The 19,171-nt window shown below is 31.5% G+C and overlaps 1 protein-coding gene across 2 annotated transcripts; it reads right to left on the bottom strand.

Annotated features, from left to right (window-relative positions):
• Window positions 1-7,666: 7,666 nt before the first annotated feature.
• Window positions 7,667-11,456, bottom strand: LOC107912895 (tryptophan synthase beta chain 2). 2 transcript variants are annotated; one of them, XM_016841264.2, is made up of 6 exons: window positions 11,113-11,456; window positions 9,269-9,602; window positions 8,968-9,184; window positions 8,343-8,880; window positions 8,157-8,255; window positions 7,667-8,040 (listed from the first exon to the last, which is right to left on the bottom strand). In XM_016841264.2, exons 1-6 carry the CDS (start codon window positions 11,180-11,182, stop codon window positions 7,784-7,786), a joined length of 1,515 nt encoding a protein of 504 aa, XP_016696753.1. In that variant the 5' UTR covers window positions 11,183-11,456; the 3' UTR covers window positions 7,667-7,783. The 2 variants fall into 2 exon arrangements, with proteins under 2 accessions (XP_016696753.1, XP_040962330.1); XM_041106396.1 differs by lacking the exon at window positions 11,113-11,456 and adding an exon at window positions 10,015-11,027.
• Window positions 11,457-19,171: the final 7,715 nt, after the last annotated feature.

The following is a 19,171-nucleotide window of genomic DNA, read 5'->3' as shown; positions in this document are numbered from 1 at the left end:
GTTGATTCACTTAATCAACAGGAGAGCTAGAAAAGTGTAAGGAGGTAGAGAGGAGAAGCCATGTCCTTGTGGTTGGCCAAGTGGCAAGCTGATTACACATTGATTGTCGTCAATTGTTGTACTGCTCAGACATTCTCCTTATTGAGGTAATATAAGGTTGTTATGCCACAATGATCCTCAAGCGGGTGGCAATATAGCGAGTGGTCTATTCGGGTGGCGATTCACCTAATGACCAACTGGGTGATGAGCGACGGAGGGCCATCCATGAGTGATTTTAGGTAGCTTCTCATGATGTCAAGTGTCCAAATCGGGTAGAGATATAACACACATTTATGTGTTTTAGTTTTAATTTTTTATATTTTCTATTATTTATACATAAAAATTTAGGATTCTACCAAGAGAATTTTTGGCTGAAAATTCTACCAGGAGAAACCTCCATTGCATGTAGCTTCATTTGGGAAGGAGAGACGGGGGTTTCGGGAAACAGTAAAGGCATTTAGCTAGAAAGAGACTTTGCCCATCTATTTAAAATTGTGGCATGCTCAAATTATTTATACTAATCATAATAATTATTTGGTAAATTATTGTCACATATTTTAAATTAATATTTTAAAAATAAATAACGCACGTCACAGATTATTAACTCCATTTAAAATTAAAAAACTTTATCACCAATATATCAACTTATGGTATTAAACCTTATAAAATAAAAATTTTCAATATTTTATTATAATTTTAACATATATGAATTAAACAATAATTTGATTCTCAATAAGTGATGTGAGCTCGTAATCGATTTAGAGTTACAAGTCACTCGGTTGCCCGACCGTTTCTAAACAGGTACTTGTTACTAAAAAATATAAGATAGGAATCCTTGATTCAACAACTTGTACGAGAAAAGAACTAACGCTATAGAACGTGACCCGTTTTCTATACGACAAACAATTGGAAACTAGAATTAAATTCAAACAGACCCCGACCCGTTGTTTATGAAAGAAACAAGAACCGAATGTATAGAAAAGAAAGAAGAACGCCACAAAGCAAGAAGCCTTGATAAGTTTAGTTTGTTTGGTCTTAAGAACTCAAGAGAGAAATATTCTCACATAATCAAATTTAATTTCAAGCAAAAGTTTTTTTACATGAATGACTTAAAACGAAATTTACAAGCAGTATTGTGACTATTCGAATGCCTATGTGAGACCTTTCATCTTCAGCAATTAACTAAGGTTATTACAAGCTTTAATTTCGTTTTAAACTCATGTAGGGAAGCCAATGGTCATGTCCCTTCACTTGATTCTGGTGTAGATGAAAAGGCATGGTTCTATTCCTTAATGAAGACTAAATGTGCTTTTAATGTGCTTAATTGATGTCCCTTCAACTCCCTTGAAATCGAATTATAAAAACTTGTGTAACATTATCTTAAAATGACATCATAATGAATGTTAAAGACTCCAAAACTGATCAGACTTGAAGAGTCTCCTTTGGTCCATTAAACAGCCTCCATAATGTTCTTTTAAAAGCTTTGAAACTGTCCAACTTGAAGAGTCTTTAATCATGCGAAAAGTTACCTGCAAAAATAGATAATTAAGCATTAAACAATAACTTAAAACACTCGTAAAAACAACATATTTAATAACACTCAAGCACACGAATTAATTGAACATGTAACTTAAATCACCTTATTTAAAATGAATATAAAAACACTTTAATTTATGCATTAAAAAGTTGCCAAATTAAATAACATACTTATATAACCAAACTAAAACATATTTAACAACTAAAATGCTTAAATGCATGGTTTAAGATGCAAACTAAATGAACAAATGAGTTACTTAATGCATGACTTAATTTAATGATGTAAACTTGAACTAACATGGGAGTTACATAATGCTTTTTTTTTTGTGTCAAATTACGATGAAAAAATTACCGTTTGTTAACTTTATTGTCGTGGTATACGCATGGATTGCCATGTAGATAACATGTTAGCAATTAATTAATTTTTTTAAATTTACAAATATTAAAAATATATTTTTTATATTTTATATTTTTAATAATTTAAATGATTTTTAATTTTTAAAAATATTTTTATATTTTTTTGAATTTTTAAAATTTTAAAAATTAAATAAATGTTGATGTGTCATCTACGTGCATGACACATCAGCAAAGTTAAAAAAAAGTTAATTTTTTTATCCATTCTGGGATAATCTAACAAAATACACAAGTTTAAGGACTAAAAAATGTGAAAATTAATTAAAGGGTTAAAATTATTATTATTATTTTTTGTAAAGTTAAAAGATCAAATAAGTCATTATGCTCTCTTTTTTTTCGGTTTGTTTGGATGCCATACTAGAAGATGGAGATTTACGTCATAGTATCGATGGAAGCTCGCATGCACAATCATGGTTTTAACTTGTGAGCACCCCTTATATGCTTCTCTTGAATTGAGCGATTTGATTGGATTTTACGACAATTTAGGATATTCAAAAAATCCTATAGATCGAAACATCATAAATAAATACTATTTGATGAATTTGCATACGAGGTCGGAGCGTAATTAGACTATTAAACATGTCAAGCACGTTGCACATTGGACAAATTGTCTTCAACATAGATGAGAGGCCACATTGATGGAGGATGAATATTTTGCAGCATCCGCAATTTATATGAAATGATTTACAGCCAATGGTAAACCAAATCCGCCCGAGCAGACTCATGTACGTCACATTCAACGTCTACTTTCACAACATCAGAGGAAGAACATGGCTGTGCAAGACAAAGCTGACAGAGTAGACCAAGCCAGAGGAAGAAGAAATCTATAACCTTGTGACAGAGGTCGAGGTTTGGGCGAAGATGTTGATGCTGAGCAACAAGGCTGTGGTCAAGGGTAGAGCCCAAAGCAAAAGATGTTGAAAAAAATATGTAACGAAAAATATTGAAGAGAACTAAAAACAGTGTTTTGAATGTATATAACATTAACTAAGTATTTCTTATAAGTGAATAAATATTTATATGTTTAATTTTAAAATTTTTAAGTAATTTTTTAATTAAAAAAATAAATCATTCTAAAGTATTCACAAATAATAGACATATTTTATTTTTGTTAGAATTAAGTGACTCGAATTATTATTTAAATAAAATACAGTGGTAAAATAAAATAAAAGTAAAATTCATATAGAACTACATTTCTTTTATTTTATTTTAGAATAAGGTTTTTTAAACCTTATTAAACGCCATCTATTTATATTGATTAGAATAAGGTGTTTCAATCTTACTACACTCATATTAGAATATGATTTTACAAGCCTATAAATAGATATAGTTTACTCCTCTTGTAATCATTCGAATTCGACATAGTGAATTTTCATCTCCTCTGTCCGTGGTTTTTCCCCCGAAAGGGTTTCCACGTAAAAATCTGTGTGTTCTTTATTTTTCTTTTTCTTTTCTTTTCGATATATTGTCATTACCAACATTCTATTTTTTACAAATTGGTATCTGAGCTTCCGGGTTGTTCATCTCGATCACGGTAATGGCGTGTTTGAAGTATGAAATTCTGCTATTAGATCACAACACTAAATTTGCGTTGTGACAGATTAAGATGCAAGCAATTCTTGTACAGATGGATCTGGAGGATGCCCTGCTAGTAGGGGTGTGCAAAATTCGGGTAAAACCGAAAAAATTCGGTTAACCGACCGAATTCGGTTAATCGGTCGGTTAACCGAATTTTTTCGGTCGGGGGTCGGTTAATTATTTTTTGATTTTTCGGTTAACGGTTAATTCGGTTCAAAATCGGTTGGTTAACCGAATTTTTTCGGTTAACCGAAAAAATTAATAAATAAAATTATAATATATAAATAGGCCCACTATTCATCTAAACCCAATCTAAAACCAAGTATTTAACCCAACTCAATTACCCAACCCAATCATAAAATTAAATTATAAATAATTTAATAAATAAAAATAAAATTTTAAAACTAAGACTAAAACTAAAGTCTAAAAGTCTAAAAATAATTTAATTATGTAGTGATTCAATTTGGTTAATTCGGGTAATTCGGTTAATTCGGGTAATTCGGTTAATTTGGGTAATTCGGTTAATTTGATTAATTTTTAACCAAAAATTAAAAAACATATAATTTTCGGTTAATTCGGTTAACCGACCGAATTAACCGATAAAATTTCGGTTCGGTTAATTTTTTTGAAAAAAATTTCGGTTCGGTTAACGTTTAAAGATTTTGAAAGGTCGGTTAATTCGGTTAATGTTATTTCAGGTCGGTTAACCGAATGAACACCCCTACCTGCTAGGGATAGATAAGATGCCTTCGACATTAACGGATGAAGAGAAAAAACGTAATGATAGAAAGGCGTTAACACAATTATATCTGCATTTGTCTAACGAAATTTTGCAGGATGTGATGAAGGAGAAGACCGCCGCTACATTATGGAAGAGGCTGGAACAGGGATTTAAATAACGGTCGCGGTCGCGTTTTCGGTCGCGTTACGTTTATCGCGGTTGCGGACATAACGGATGCTATTGCGGTCATCGCGGGTGTCGCGGTCGTGAATTTTTTTAAAATTCGCACAATTTATTGTAAAACATTCCAAGCCTTTTCCACAACTTCACTACTCTCCTTACTCTCTTCAGTAACCAAGGGCTTAACTTGACCACTTAGTTCTCCAATTTTACCGACTATTGCATGGCTTCCACGTTGTTCTTTACACTTGTGCACGTGTAAATCAAACAAACTCCTCTTTGTTCTTCACTTAAATTTTTTTATCAACAAATTCAACGTTTCATTACTTGAAAACACAGAGGAAATACACCCCCAAACTACTTTCTTTCAAAAATATTTCAGGAGAAAGAAAGTGAGTGCAAGTGTGCAACAGTTGTTCTGGTTTCAACAGCAACATGGATATTGCTTCAGCCTACAAGTATATCAGTTCAACTTCATCACTGTCGCTTCATGGCTCATCATCTTCATCCTTGCTTCACTTTTCCTTTGGGGAAATGTTCTCAGGCTTCTCGGATGTTCAAAGTCTCTCATTTGTTTTTCAGGTGGTCATACAATCGGCATATCCCATTGCCCGGTTGTTTCGCGCCGGTTGTACAATTCCACTGGCCCCCGCAGAATCGACCCAACCATGGACAGCAAGCACGCTGAAAACCTCAAGATCTTAGCTACTACTCACTCTTGCTCAAAAGAAGAGGTGGGCTGTGAACCTAAGCTAATTCTTTTCTCTATTGTACCTGAACGGAATCCCCAACCTTCATCTCATCCTTCAATCTGATGCTGCTTTAACCAATGTAACGGAAAATAACGGGAATAGCGGCCCGTTATTCCCGCAATTGGCCGTTACCCGTTAAATTGCGGCCGCGATCCACCGCTATTGGTGTGACTCCGCTTCATACCGCTATTTTTAGCAATAGCGGTTTCAGACGGCGCCACTACCGCTATATAACGGCCGCTATTCTGATATCGGTCCGCTATTTAAATCCCTGGGCTGGAACAAATATGTATGTCGAAAACTCTAACCAGCAAGTTGCATATGAAGCAGCGTCTTTATGCTCATCATTTGGAGGAATGTGCGTCTATGTACAAACACTTAACAATGTTTAAAGAAATTCTCTCAAACTTGGAGGCCATAGAGGTTCAATATGATAAGGAAGATCTAGAGTTGATTCTATTTTGTTCGTTGCCCCCGTCTTATTCAACCTTTAGAGACAAGATTTTATATAGCCGCGAGTCTCTCACAATTGATGAGGTTTATGATTCTTTAACCTCGTATGATAAGATAAAACATCTTATGGTTAAACCTGACTCTCAGGGAGATGGTCTCATTATTCGTGGGAGACAAGATCGAAATGTTGATGATAATCGTGGAAAGACACATGAATGGAACCCTCACGGTAAATCTAAAGGTAGATCAAAATCTTCAAATAGAGGTAAAACTTGTAACTTTTGCAAGAAAAAAGGGCACATTAAATTTGAGTGCTATAAGCTGCAGAATAAGATTAAAAGGAGGCTGCGAATCAAAAGGGAAAATAACCAGAAAAATCTGGTGAAGCTGATGTTGTAGAAAACTACAGTGATGGTGAACTTCTAGTCACTTCTATCAACAATTCTAAAGTGAGAGAGGAGTGAATCCTTGATTCGGGCTGCACCTTCCACATGAGTTCCAATCGGGATTGGTTTACAACTTACAAAATAATGTCTAAAGGTATTGTTTTGATGGGAAATAATGTTTCGTGTAAAATTGCAGGTGTTGGAACGATTAAAGTTAAAATGTTTGACGGAGTTGTCAGAACACTTAGTGACGTGCGACATGTTTTAGAATTGAAGAGAAATTTAATTTCGTTGAGTACTCTTGATTCAAAAGGGTACAAATATACAACTGAAAGTGGGGTTTTAAATATTTCCAAAGGTTCCGTCGTTGTAATGAAAGGGTAGAAAAAAACTGTCAAGTTAATGTTCTGCAGGATTCTACTATTACTGGTGATTAGGGGCGTGCAAAATTCGGGTAAAGCCGAAAAAGTTTGGTTAACCAACCGAATTCGGTTAATCGGTCGGTTAACCGAATTTTTTCGGTCGGGGGTCAATTAATTATTTTTTGATTTTTCGGTTAATTGAAATTTTATTTTTATTTATTAAATTATTTGTAATTTTTATGATTGGGTTGGGTTGGGTAATTGGGTTGGGTTGGGTTGGATACTTGGGTTTGGATTGGGTTGTTGAAGTTAAACCCTTAAGGGGTTTTATGGAAGAGGTGGAGAATTTGTTCGTTGAGAGTTCGCGACGAAAAACTTGAAGAATTTGTTCATTGAGAATTCGTGTCAAAGTGGAGATTGTTAGAATTAAGTGACCCAAATCCTTATTTAAATACAATATAGTGGTAAAATAAAATAAAAGTAAAATTTATATAGAACTACACTTCTTTTATTTTATTTTAGAATAAGATTTTTTAAACCTTATTAAACTCCATCTATTTGATATTGATTATGATTAAAATAAGGTGTTTCAATCCTATTACACTCCTATTAGAATATAGTTTTACAAGCCTATAAATAATCATAGCTTACTCCTCTTGTAATCATTCGAATTCGACATAGTGAATTTTCTTCTCCTCTGCCCTTAATTTTTTTCCCGAAAAGATTTCCACGTAAAAATCTGTATGTTCTTTATTTTCTTTCTTTTTTCTTTGCGATATATTATCTTTACTGACATTCTATTTTTTACATTTTTTATTATGAAATAAGATTTATATTTGAATATGATAAACATCCACTAACATTACTTCAAAAAAATAGGATTATATGAAACTGTGATTCTACGGCATTCATATCTCTTTCCAATAAGAGAATAACAAATCAAATTTTTCTTTCTAATTTTCAGTTTTGAGAAGGAATTGTTTGAAACTGTGATTCTACATCATCCATATCTCTTTCTAATAGGAGAATGACAAATCAAATTTTTCCTCTTGGTTTTCAGCATTTTCAATCTTACTTGTTATTCTCTTATTGGAAAATGATATAGATGACATAGAATTATAGTTTCATACAATCACTTCTCAAAGCTATCACTAGAATCTGCAAATTCCATTATTTTATGGGTAATTATGCAAATTTTCTAAAATAAACTTTATTCATTAAAATTATATATTTAAGGAATTCAAATATCCAAAAGATAATTTATTTTACTTTTATTTAAATTTTCACATTTTATGAAAGTAGAGGTAGCTTATTTTTCAGAAATTATTTTAAATCTCACAACAAAATAAATGAATCTTTAACCTATGCCTGCACTTGAGGAACTTTGGCCAATGATTCTTTAATTTTCTCCTCTTCAAATGATAAATCAACTAAACTTCCCTGCAAATACTTCTCATAAGAAGCCAGATCAAAGTGGCCATGCCCACACATTGCCATCAATATCACCTTTGATTCCCCACTCTCTCTGCAGCGAACAGCTTCCCGAATGGTAGCTGCAATAGCATGAGTTGGCTCGGGAGCTGGAATTATCCCTTCAGATCGCGCGAATCGTATTGCGCCTGCAAAGAAAACTCATACCTCTTAGCTTCATATATTTGATTGGAATTCAGAAGTTAATAATCGTATCGATTAAGATGTCTGTTGCTGGTTTTCAAATCCGGATGAATGAACTCACCCTGAAAGCACTCAGTTTGCGGGATCGAAATTGCTTCCATGAAGCCTAATTCATGGACGTGCGAAATCAAAGGTGCCATACCATGGTAACGTAAGCCACCTATAGGATGAAAAATGCATCAATAATGAAAGAATTACACGGATCAATCAATTAAAGATCTCAGATGCTAATAATCAATAACAATACCGGCATGAATTGGATCCGGAATGAAATCATGCCCCAGTGTATGCATCTTCATCAATGGAGTCATCCCAGCAGTATCACCAAAATCGTATGCATAGACACCTTTTGTTAATGAAGGACAAGCCGCAGGTTCGACTGCTCGTATAACAGGGTTGATTTTTCCCTTGAGCTTTTCTCTGATAAATGGGAAACTAAGTCCTGCGAAATTCGAGCCACCGCCGGTACACCCGATGATTAAGTCCGGGGTTTCACCGATGGCCTCCATTTGTCGAATACACTCCTCTCCTATCACGGTTTGATGTAGCAAAACATGATTTAGAACACTCCCCAGGCAATACTTGGTATCATCATTTGCAGCGGCAATCTCTACAGCTTCTGAAATAGCTATCCCTAAACTTCCGGGGCTAGAAGGATCCATTTGAAGTATTTTACGACCTGCGTGGGTAATGTCAGATGGAGAAGGATGAACCTTTGCACCCCATGTTTGCATCATCAATTTCCGATATGGTTTCTGATCATAAGAAGCACGAACTTGCCACACCTGCAAAAAATTTTCAAATGAAAAAAGTCCATAGCTTACAGCATGAAGAATTCGAAACAATAATTCGACCGAAGAACTTATTCTTACTTCACAGCCAAGACCGAACAAGCTGCAGGCAAAGGCCAATGAACTACCCCATTGGCCAGCACCAGTTTCAGTCACGACATTCTTGACCCCTTGCTGTGCATTGTAGTAAACTTGCGGAACTGCAGTGTTCGGCTTATGCGATCCGGCAGGGCTGACACCTTCGTACTTGTAATAAATCCGAGCAGGTGTATCAAGAAGCTTCTCCAACCTCTTGGCTCTAAGTTAAAATAAAGACATTATAATTCCGAAACATCAACAATATCTTTGAAAAACAAAGACTTCAGTTCAGATAACAGCTGACCTGATTAAAGGGGTCGGGCGCCAAAGTCTGTATACGTCAATAACTTCTTCTGGAATATCTATGAACCTTTCATCGGTAACCTCTTGCTTAATTAATTCATCGGCAAATAAAGGAGACAAATCTTCTGGTTTAACCGGTTCAAATGTTTTGGGATGCAATGGAGGCGGAGGCTTTATAGCTAGATCTGCAACCAGATTGTACCATTGATGAGGAATTTCGATTGCTGTAGAATTGACATTTATAACTGATCTTGCTCTTGCTCTATAACCGTTGGAAAGCCTTACATGCATTTGTTCTCCATTAAGCATAAGATATCCAGGCCATTGCTTGTCTCCTAGAGGTGTAAAAGTAGTCGAAAAGCATAAGATCGAAGCAATAAAAGAACACTACAAAGAATTGAATGTTACTTCCCTAATAGATAAGATACTATATACAAGGATTAAATATAAGGAACTTTGCAATCAACAATCAAACTTGTAACTCGAATTCGGTATAAGAGATATATGTGAAGTTCAAAGATTTGCAATAGAGGTGCTAAAATGAAACCAAACACGAAAATCTGCTTTAAAAAAACCAATAAATTTCAAAATCGAAAACTTGAACTTTAAACAACCAAAATGGTTACATTTACATAAATCTACAAACGATCTAACTATCTAAAATCTAAACTGGCTCAAACTCGAAAATAATCAAACCACGATAGCCACAAACCCGAAATAGTCAAAAACGGCATGACCCGTACTTACCGGTTTGCCACCATTACGTAGGGTGTATTCCAATTTTAGGTGGTTCCTAGCAGTTGAGAGTGCTTCATTTGTTGTAGTTCTACACAGTTTTCATGATATGATTATTAAACTTCAAATGTCTGGGCTTCTATTTTTGCCTTTGATATTTCCTACATTGCTCTGACACTTGGTAGGAATGATAAGAAAAATGAAAAGAAAAAGTAGTTTTCTTTCCATCCATTGTTGAATAGAGTTGAAAAATGCATAATTTGAACTAACATACACATATCTCTCGTTTTCTCTTTCTCTCTTTTCTCTCACTCTTCTTCCCTATTAAAGACACTCAAAATATGTTTTCTTTCCACTTTCCTACCCAACCAAGCAAACATTTAATTTCTCTTTTTAAGTGTAGAACACATGGAACATGAGTATAAGATATGACACTAAAAGTTTCTTCCAATAACATAGAAAACCATAGGATGAGGATATCTCTATACCATCTTTAATACAACCCTAAATTCAAGTACAAACCCAAGTAGCTTTCAGTGACAAAGCTTGAAAAGTAAAGAGGAATCAATTGGACAGATGGGATCAAGTTAGGGTTGGGTCACTGTAAACATTTTGTTTGCTTTAGATTTTCAGTCATTTCAGACACGAATCATTTAAAATTGGGTTAAGACCCAAGTTATTCAGGCACAAAACTTCGTATCATTTTGGGTTCAAATTCATAGTTCATTTTCAGATTGAATGGTATGGATTTTTTTCTTTTACTCTATTTAATCAAATCGGATCGGATTCGGATCGAACAAGTTATAAACTCAAATTGAAATCCTCCCAAGGTTCACTAAGTACAAGCAAACACAGCAAATTACCCCCAAATAGGCCTTCAATCAGAGCACTTGATTAAACCACTCCCCCAAACAAAGATACATTTTCCTTTAACCTTAATTTTCTCAGCAAAAATTAAGACACGGCATTAATTGTAGCTCATAAGGAAAATTCAGAAACAAAAAGAAAGAACATGAAGGATCATTCATTCCCCCTCATAGCTTCACAGTAAAAAGAAAATTGCAGTAAAAATCATGGGGTTTGTAGTATAGAGATTAAATAAATGGTTACCTTTAGTGGAAATGGTGGACGAAGTAAAGGTGGAAACTGGGTTTGGATTGAAAACTGAGTGGGTGGCCATTTTCTAGTTTGAGACTGGAAACGTGGACAGATAGAATACACTAACAAATCAGACGGACCGGAGCAGAACAGAACAGAACAGAAGAAAGAAGGGGACAAAATATTGTCTGTATGTATTTTAGTCTGTTGATTTTCTGTTTTAGGAGATGATTTATAGAATCAGAAATGACTACAATTTTCTCACTTGATGAGGATTCTGAATCACTATATTCTATGCTTTGGATCGCACAGATTGACTGGTTGAATTAAAAGTCAATCACATGGCTTCAAGTGGACGGGCATAAATAACCCGTTTTGAACAGTCAATTTAGGCGCTGCAATTACTATTGACGACATCATTTTTCATGGGTCCATTATTGATTGGTTTTTAAAAAAAAAAGGTTTTTTTTTTGGGTGTCTTCGTTGTCATTGACAGTACAAGATTAAAGTGTGATTATGTAAAATATTTGAGGACCTGATGAAATAATTACCCTTTTAGATTGGATGAACAAAAGGTGATGCCACTTGCTATTGTACCCAATTAAATACATTTAAACTTTTAATTTATTTACATATTAAATTTGTCTCCTTTTAAAATTAAATTTAAATAGTACTTAAAATATATAAGAAAAATAAAAATAACCCATTTTTATTTTTTATTTTTGGAAAAATAATAAATTTAAAAAATATATAAAATTTTTATTTAAATTACTCAAATATATCTCTCAAAAATTTTCTTCAGGTAAAAAATAAGAGGAAAAAAATAAAAATTTTATAAAAATTTTAAATTTATTTTTTTAGAAAAATAAAAAAAATGAAAATAGTTTATTTTTATTATTCTTATATTTTGTAAGAGTTATTTAAATTTAATTTTAAAAGATAACATACTAGCATTCAAATAGATAAAAAAATTAAAAGCATTTAATTGGGTACAACGTGACGTGACGTAACTCATTTTTTCATCAAATCTAAAAAGGTAATTGCTTTATCAAGTCCCTGAACGTTTTATATAACGACACTCCAATCTGGTGCCACAAATAGCAATGGCGACACCCAAATTTTTTTTTTTTTTAAAACTAGCCAAGGATTGGCTCATTATAAAGGGTAGTGCCACCAATAACAACGACAACACGGAAATTCACCTATCAAAATAGGTCATTTTCGTACATAATTTTACAAGTGAGTCCTTTTTATAAATATATTAATTTATATGGGTTATTTCTGAAAAAGCCCGCTTTCACAGTAGGGACAAGAAGCCTGCTATAATTTTGTATTTTTTATTCTTAAATTATTTTAATTTATCTATTTTAAAATACTTTTTCGTAATATCTATTTATATCTAATCTAATACTTATATTTAAATATTTTAATGACCTTTAACACATCACCGATTCAATTATATTTATATTTAAACATTTTATTGAGTTTGTGAATTGATATCACCCTTGACTTGGGTGACCAACTCAGTTATAAAATTATAAAAATATATTTTATTTTAAATTATAATTAATATTTTTTATATATCTATAAATAAAAGAATTAAAACTGGATAGAAGATATATTTAATAATATTAAAAATGAATTTATTAGCAGTTCAATTATAACATAAAAATATTTTCTTTTTAACTACCACATTATTATAATTATAAATGTAATAAAATCTAATATTATATTAAAATTTGGATTAAAATGATTTCACTCCTACCTTTAATATCTCAAATTTATTATTAAAACTAAAGTCATATTTCATTTATCGTATCAATTATTTTACCGACATTAGTGTATTTTTCTTTAATAGCAACATCAGTGTATTTTAGTGGTTGATTTTGTGTTTTTCTTACTTCAACTTGGAGATGATGACCCTCGTAATGACAAATGACATTGAATTTGGGATAAATCAACCTTTAGTTATTAAACTTCATTTTTTTTAATTTAGTCTTTAATTTTTTTTTCACCTTAATCCAAAATTTTGGTGATTTTTTTTATTTAGTCTCTAAATTTTGTTTTTTTTAAGTGTGATAATATGGCCGGGTCATCTATCCAGACCCGAAGATCTACTCGAAAAGTAAAAAGATTTGAGTAAAAGTATATGCTTAAAAAATGGGCTTACACAAAAAATAAGACCCATTTTTTTAAACATGCTAAGCTTCAGGTAAGATTTTTTTTGCTCAAACCAGTCTAAACTTTCTTAAGTGGAAAATTAATATTAAAATAACCTACACTAATCAGAGTTTAGGTGGGAAACTGAAAATAGAGTTTAATTGGGAGAAGAAAAGCTGAAAAATACGAGGCATAACGCCATATTATTGTTTGGATATTTTATCACTCATGTTTTATTGTTAATTTGCTACTATTTTAGAGACATTTGTTTACTAAGTTGCAACTATATTAGTGTTATTTAAGTATAAAGACTTTTTTAATGTATTTTCAATTTGTTAGGAAACATTTACTTTAATATTTTTAGTATATTTGATGTATTATATTTTTTAATTTTGTTTTTATATAAAAATTTAATACGGGAGGGCCTAATCGGGTTCAAGTTTAACATTTTTAATCTAAATCGGGTTTGGACAGAATTTTAGGTTAATTTTTCGAGTCAGGCCAAGGCCTAAAATAAAGAACTTACAATTTTACATCGACTCGACCCAGCCCATGATCATATCTATATAATATTTTGAAATTGTGCTACATTATTATCTGAAAGTGCTTAAAATTTTATATAAAATCTAAAAATATAATTTTTAAATTATTAAAATTTGTTAATTTCGCATATCATCGTATCTTAATAGAATCTAAGTTTAGACATCGAAAAAAAAATGTTATGTTCCAAAATGTGACCTTAAATAATTTTAAGGTTAAAATAAAATAATTACTAAATTTAAGGACTAAATATTATTTTATGAAGTTTTACTAAGTTAAATGAATTATAGTGAATCACATGGTTACATGTGAAACATAGTACGTAACAACAGGGGCAGGAAACCATGCTATAGTTTTTCTACTGTGTTTTTTTCCTTAGATTATTTTAATTTATGTATTTAATACAAGGTAAATTATATAATTGGTCACTCAATTTTTATAAGTTTTTATTTTGGACACTAAAAATAAAAAGATTGTAATTTAGGCATTGTTGTTACATATTTTTATCATTTTAGTCATCCGGCGTTAATTTGCCATTACATATACTTATTTTAGTCACTCAACTTTTATAAGTTTTCATTTTGGTCACTCATTTTCTTTTTTAAAATTATATTTATTTAAAAAAAAACTAGGTTTATACAGGGAATTAGGTTATTAAACTGTTGAAATAAAACTCAAGTTTTTCACTTGTAACTCAATTTCATGTAAAAGCTCAAGTTTTGCCCTATAAAAAGCCTAGTTAATTCCCTCTAAATCCTTGAAATTTTCCCTACTAAAAAAATAAAAATTAATTCTTAAAAAAGGAAAATAAAGGAAATTAAAAAGTTAATGTAATGACCCGGTTTTTAGTGGTACCAATAAATGCGATTGCGAGATCCCGTTTTCGTAAATCAAATCTGTAAATATTAAATAAGAATATTTATAGAGTAGTGTATTGATGAATTTAGTTTTGGGTAACTAATTTAGCTGAATTAGTGATTAATTGTGGCTCAGAGAATAAATCATAAAAGTTCAAATATCGCTATAGATTTTCAATTAGAATATAGCTTAAGGACTTAAATAGTAATTAATCGAAAGAGGCAAAGTGGTTATTAGACCATTTTAACAAGGAGATAGTGGATGATGATGTTAAGTTTCATTAATTAAATTAATAAAGAATTATTAAAATTAAAACTTAATTAAATTAAACTATAAATAAGAAAAGTTAGTGGATGTTCGCCATTTTTTTCATTTGTGCCGTCCTCCATAGCCAACAATTAGCAAAACTTCAAACTTTTCCTTATCACATTCAACCATATATAGGTAAGTGAAATTAGGTCATTTTCTTATAATTTTTATATATTTGAGGTAATGGGAGCTTGATTTAGCTAGTCCATGTACCAATTTGTAAAACTGTTAAAGTTTTAGAAAGTTTCCATTGTTGATTTCTTGAAGATTTAAGTGTGAAATTGATAGGAATTAAGCTTAGTTTAAAAAAAGGACTAAATTGTAAAGCTTAATTGATAGATTTGTACATTAGGGGCCAAATTGAATAAAATGAAAATTTTTCATGGAATTTCAATAGAAATAAAAAGTAGGAGGTCCCTAATGAGTAAATGCGAAATTAGATTTTAATTCAAAGGTCTACATTGAAAATTATGCTAGTCCCGGTTTTAGGGACTAAATTGAATAAATTGTAAAATATGTGTGACTTTGTAATTGAATGTGATTTGATATAAAATTTGATATTTTATATTTTCGGATTATTATTCGTAGCTAAAAACGACTCGGGGACGTCGCGAGGGATTAAGATTTTGTCATGTGTCATTAAGTTGTATATAAAAAATAAAAAATAGGACATGTGACAAAATCTTAATCTCGCTTTTGCTTTAAAAATTTTCATCATCAGTGCATCAAATAGTTACTCATTATATATTACTATAGATTTAATTTTTATGCGTTATAAATTATGTATTATATAAAAATAACATAATATAATATATTACAAATTTTGAAAATAGGCTAGGACATTTAAGGTCAGAGCCTAGCTCGACTCATATTTCAAACTGATTTAATTCTTTTATCCAATCTCATTTTTCAAACTTAATATTTTTGTCCAAATCTTCTAAAATTTTGAATAAACCTTCGGGCATTTGAGCAGTTAGCTTGACCCATGAATACATCTAGTAGCTAGCCAATTTAAGAGTAGGGGTGAGTGTTCGATCGAATCAAGTCGAATCAAGTGAAAAATTTTGAGTTGATGAGTTCTATTTTATTATCCTAACTCAATTTAAATTTTTTTTTGAATCAAGTTGAGTGAAATGAAATTCGAGCCAAGTCAAATCGAGTGAAATTGTTCGAGTTAAATTAAAAAAATTAAACATGTCAAATTAAAATCTTGTTACAGTTTAATTAGTTTCATGCTGGAGCACATAAATTTGAAACCATATATATTTGAAAACTTTTTTAAAGCAAAATAATAGTAAATACTTTAGTATGATAAACTTGAATCATTAATTAACTTAAGTCCCTAAAATTATTATTCTAGAAAATTTTTAATTTTAACTTTCTTTATATAAATTTTAGATGTTTTTGAAATTTTTATCATTTTTTTAAAAATATAAATTTTGAATTTTTTTATAAATGTTTTGAATTTTAAAAATTATTTTGAATTTTTGAAATTTATTTTGAATTATTTTGTAATTTTTGTTGAGAGAGAGACCAATTTGCTCATTTTCAAATTTGATAGAGACCAAAAGGGTATTTACATCAATTTATTATTCGAATTATTCGAGTTATTTGAATAGTAAAATTTAACTTGATTCAAATTCGAAACTCGAATTACTTATTCGAGTTGACTTGAATAATTTGAATAACTCGAAATTTGATTTTTTTAATTAAATTAAGTTTTGTTTATTCCCCAAACTTGAAATATTTTCACTTAATAGGTAAACTCTTTATAGGTAAACTCTTTTTAGCCGATTTGAACTTTAAATTGTGTCCATCATGGTACATATTCATATATATAAATTGTTATAAATAATAGATAGATTATATAGCAAATCGAGAGAAAAAAAATATGTAATAAATTTATAAAAAAATCAAATATAAAATTTATTGAAATAGTAAAGTAAAGATAATGAAAATTATAATGTCTTAAGTCAAATCTCGAAATGTGCATGTGTTATTATAGAGTTTTATTGAGGGGGGTCAACTCTTTCGGGAGAAGTCTTCGATGAGTTATTCACTGGGTATTCGACTAGGCCCTCGACAATTGAATGTATTGTCTCGGGTTCGGGATGATCAGAGTTTTGTCTCTTGACTCTACGAAGAGCCTCGAAGGGTCACGGTCGAGTGGTACCATGTCTCCTTACTAAGGCTACTCATGCCTTGGTTGGTAGTTCGATCCCCTGTGCACGCATCTTCCTTGATTAATTATCTACACGCCATTCAAGTATGTTCTCTCTCCACCAACTGAGGTGCTCCCACTCTGTGAGCCCTCGGGGATCTCCGCGGAGTCAAAAGACAAAACCTGGACCATCCTAGGCTTGGGATAATACATTCGATGGTTTAGGGTCTACTCAACTACCCGACAGACGATACTTCGAAGACTTTTCTTGAAGGAGTCAACCCCCCTCAACCAGTTTATATAAAAATATGAAAAGTATTTTCAAAATAATATCTGTTGGTTTATAAAATAATGATTTTTTGATAGTTTTACAACTGAATTAAAACTTAATTGATGAGTGACATCATCTCAATTAAACTCTTAAATACATCATGATGAGGTGCATGCAAATATTATCACAACTTTTATAGGTAGTCAATAGCACGTGACTCCTATTTTTTTTTTAATAAAAACTTGTATTTTAAAAGTTATAATTTTTCTTGTTTTCTCAAATTTGTTAAACTAATTTCATTTAAAATTAGTTGTGATAGCTTGGGGACTCTATTAGGAATATTTTTGAGGAGCCTAAACTTAATTATGAGATGTTCAAATATTTGATTATATAATCCCTTCAATTTTGTAAACAAATATTTTAAAAGTTCTCTCTCATGCATTCATCTATATTTTTGTACATGTTTTCTTTTTCTACTATATGTTTTAAATTTTTTGTTGTATTATTTATTTTCGGGTTTTAATATTAGTAAAAGGTTTGCGAGGTCCTTTTTATACACTATTCACTTATATTTTACATAACATAAATTTTATATTAAGTTTCGTTTAATTCAGTGGGAGTAAAAAAATATTACGTTTTTATGAGTAACTTTTCGCGTAGACTATCGAAATATTTTTGGAATACATACACTTTATGTCTTTATGAGTAACCCTTTGTGTAGATAAAAGGAAATGTATTTCCTCAAATTGAAATCGCAAACTTATAATGGATGAAGATTGAAAATCCTTATTAGTAACAACAAGGATAAGTCAAGTGCTTTTATAAAATGCAAACAACCTATAATTAACCGGAAGAATCCATCCGAGTAGAGCCATGTCGAACCTTTGTCACCAAAATAAGTGCACAAAATGAAAGGTTCTTACAATAGGCTTGTTATTTTATAGCTTTTGTATCCCATTCATTTCTACGATAGATTCAGTTTAATTTGTAAATAAATTTGTTAAGGTATTTTAGATTTTTCCACATGTTTTTATTGTAAATATTTGTGCTTCAACTTGTCTCCATAACATGCATCATGTTAACCACATTTATTCCATGCACGCATACATTCATAATATGCATTTAAGTAGTAGTGATTGGCTGGGCTTTTTAAGTGGGTTTCTCTTTCAAATTAGAATTGGAAGAATCATTGAATGCCACCGTTAGTGTTTGTGTAAAACCAGAATCATGGAAGGAAACCCATTGCCTAAAATGGAACAAACAAGAGATGCCCAAGAAGAAAACCAAGAAAAGGTTGCGTGAATTAAGAGGAAATTAGGGAACAAATTGCTAAACTGATGGATCTGATGTCTGTTATGGTTAAGGAAAAGGGGCATCTTAGAAACATTGTTATAGATGGAGAGAAAAGATATAGTCGCCTAGTCGTATTCCCTGATGGCCAATGTTCTTATGAAATGCACCCCCAAGTAGTTCCACCGACTAACAGGGTACCATTTATCTATATTAATTCAACAAGAGCAACACATCAGGATCCAAGGATGATAAGGTTTACCTTAATCGACCCAATTATGTCGAACGTGGTTGAACCCACCAAATAGAAAGAGTTGAGAAGCAGTAATGTTGCACTACTTGAATCACTAGAAGCCTAAGACAAGTATCAGTTATTTTCGGTCGATTAAAAGCATGGAAGAGCTTTGGTGGAATAGATGCAAGAGAATTCCACTAAGCTTTGTATTTGATTTGATTGTTTTGCTGAAATTCAAAACTCATAA

Source organism: Gossypium hirsutum, chromosome D11 (genome assembly GCF_007990345.1).
Source record: "Gossypium hirsutum isolate 1008001.06 chromosome D11, Gossypium_hirsutum_v2.1, whole genome shotgun sequence".
NCBI classification, from domain to species: Eukaryota; Viridiplantae; Streptophyta; class Magnoliopsida; order Malvales; family Malvaceae; genus Gossypium; species Gossypium hirsutum.
This window is presented reverse-complemented; position numbering and strand designations above follow the sequence as displayed.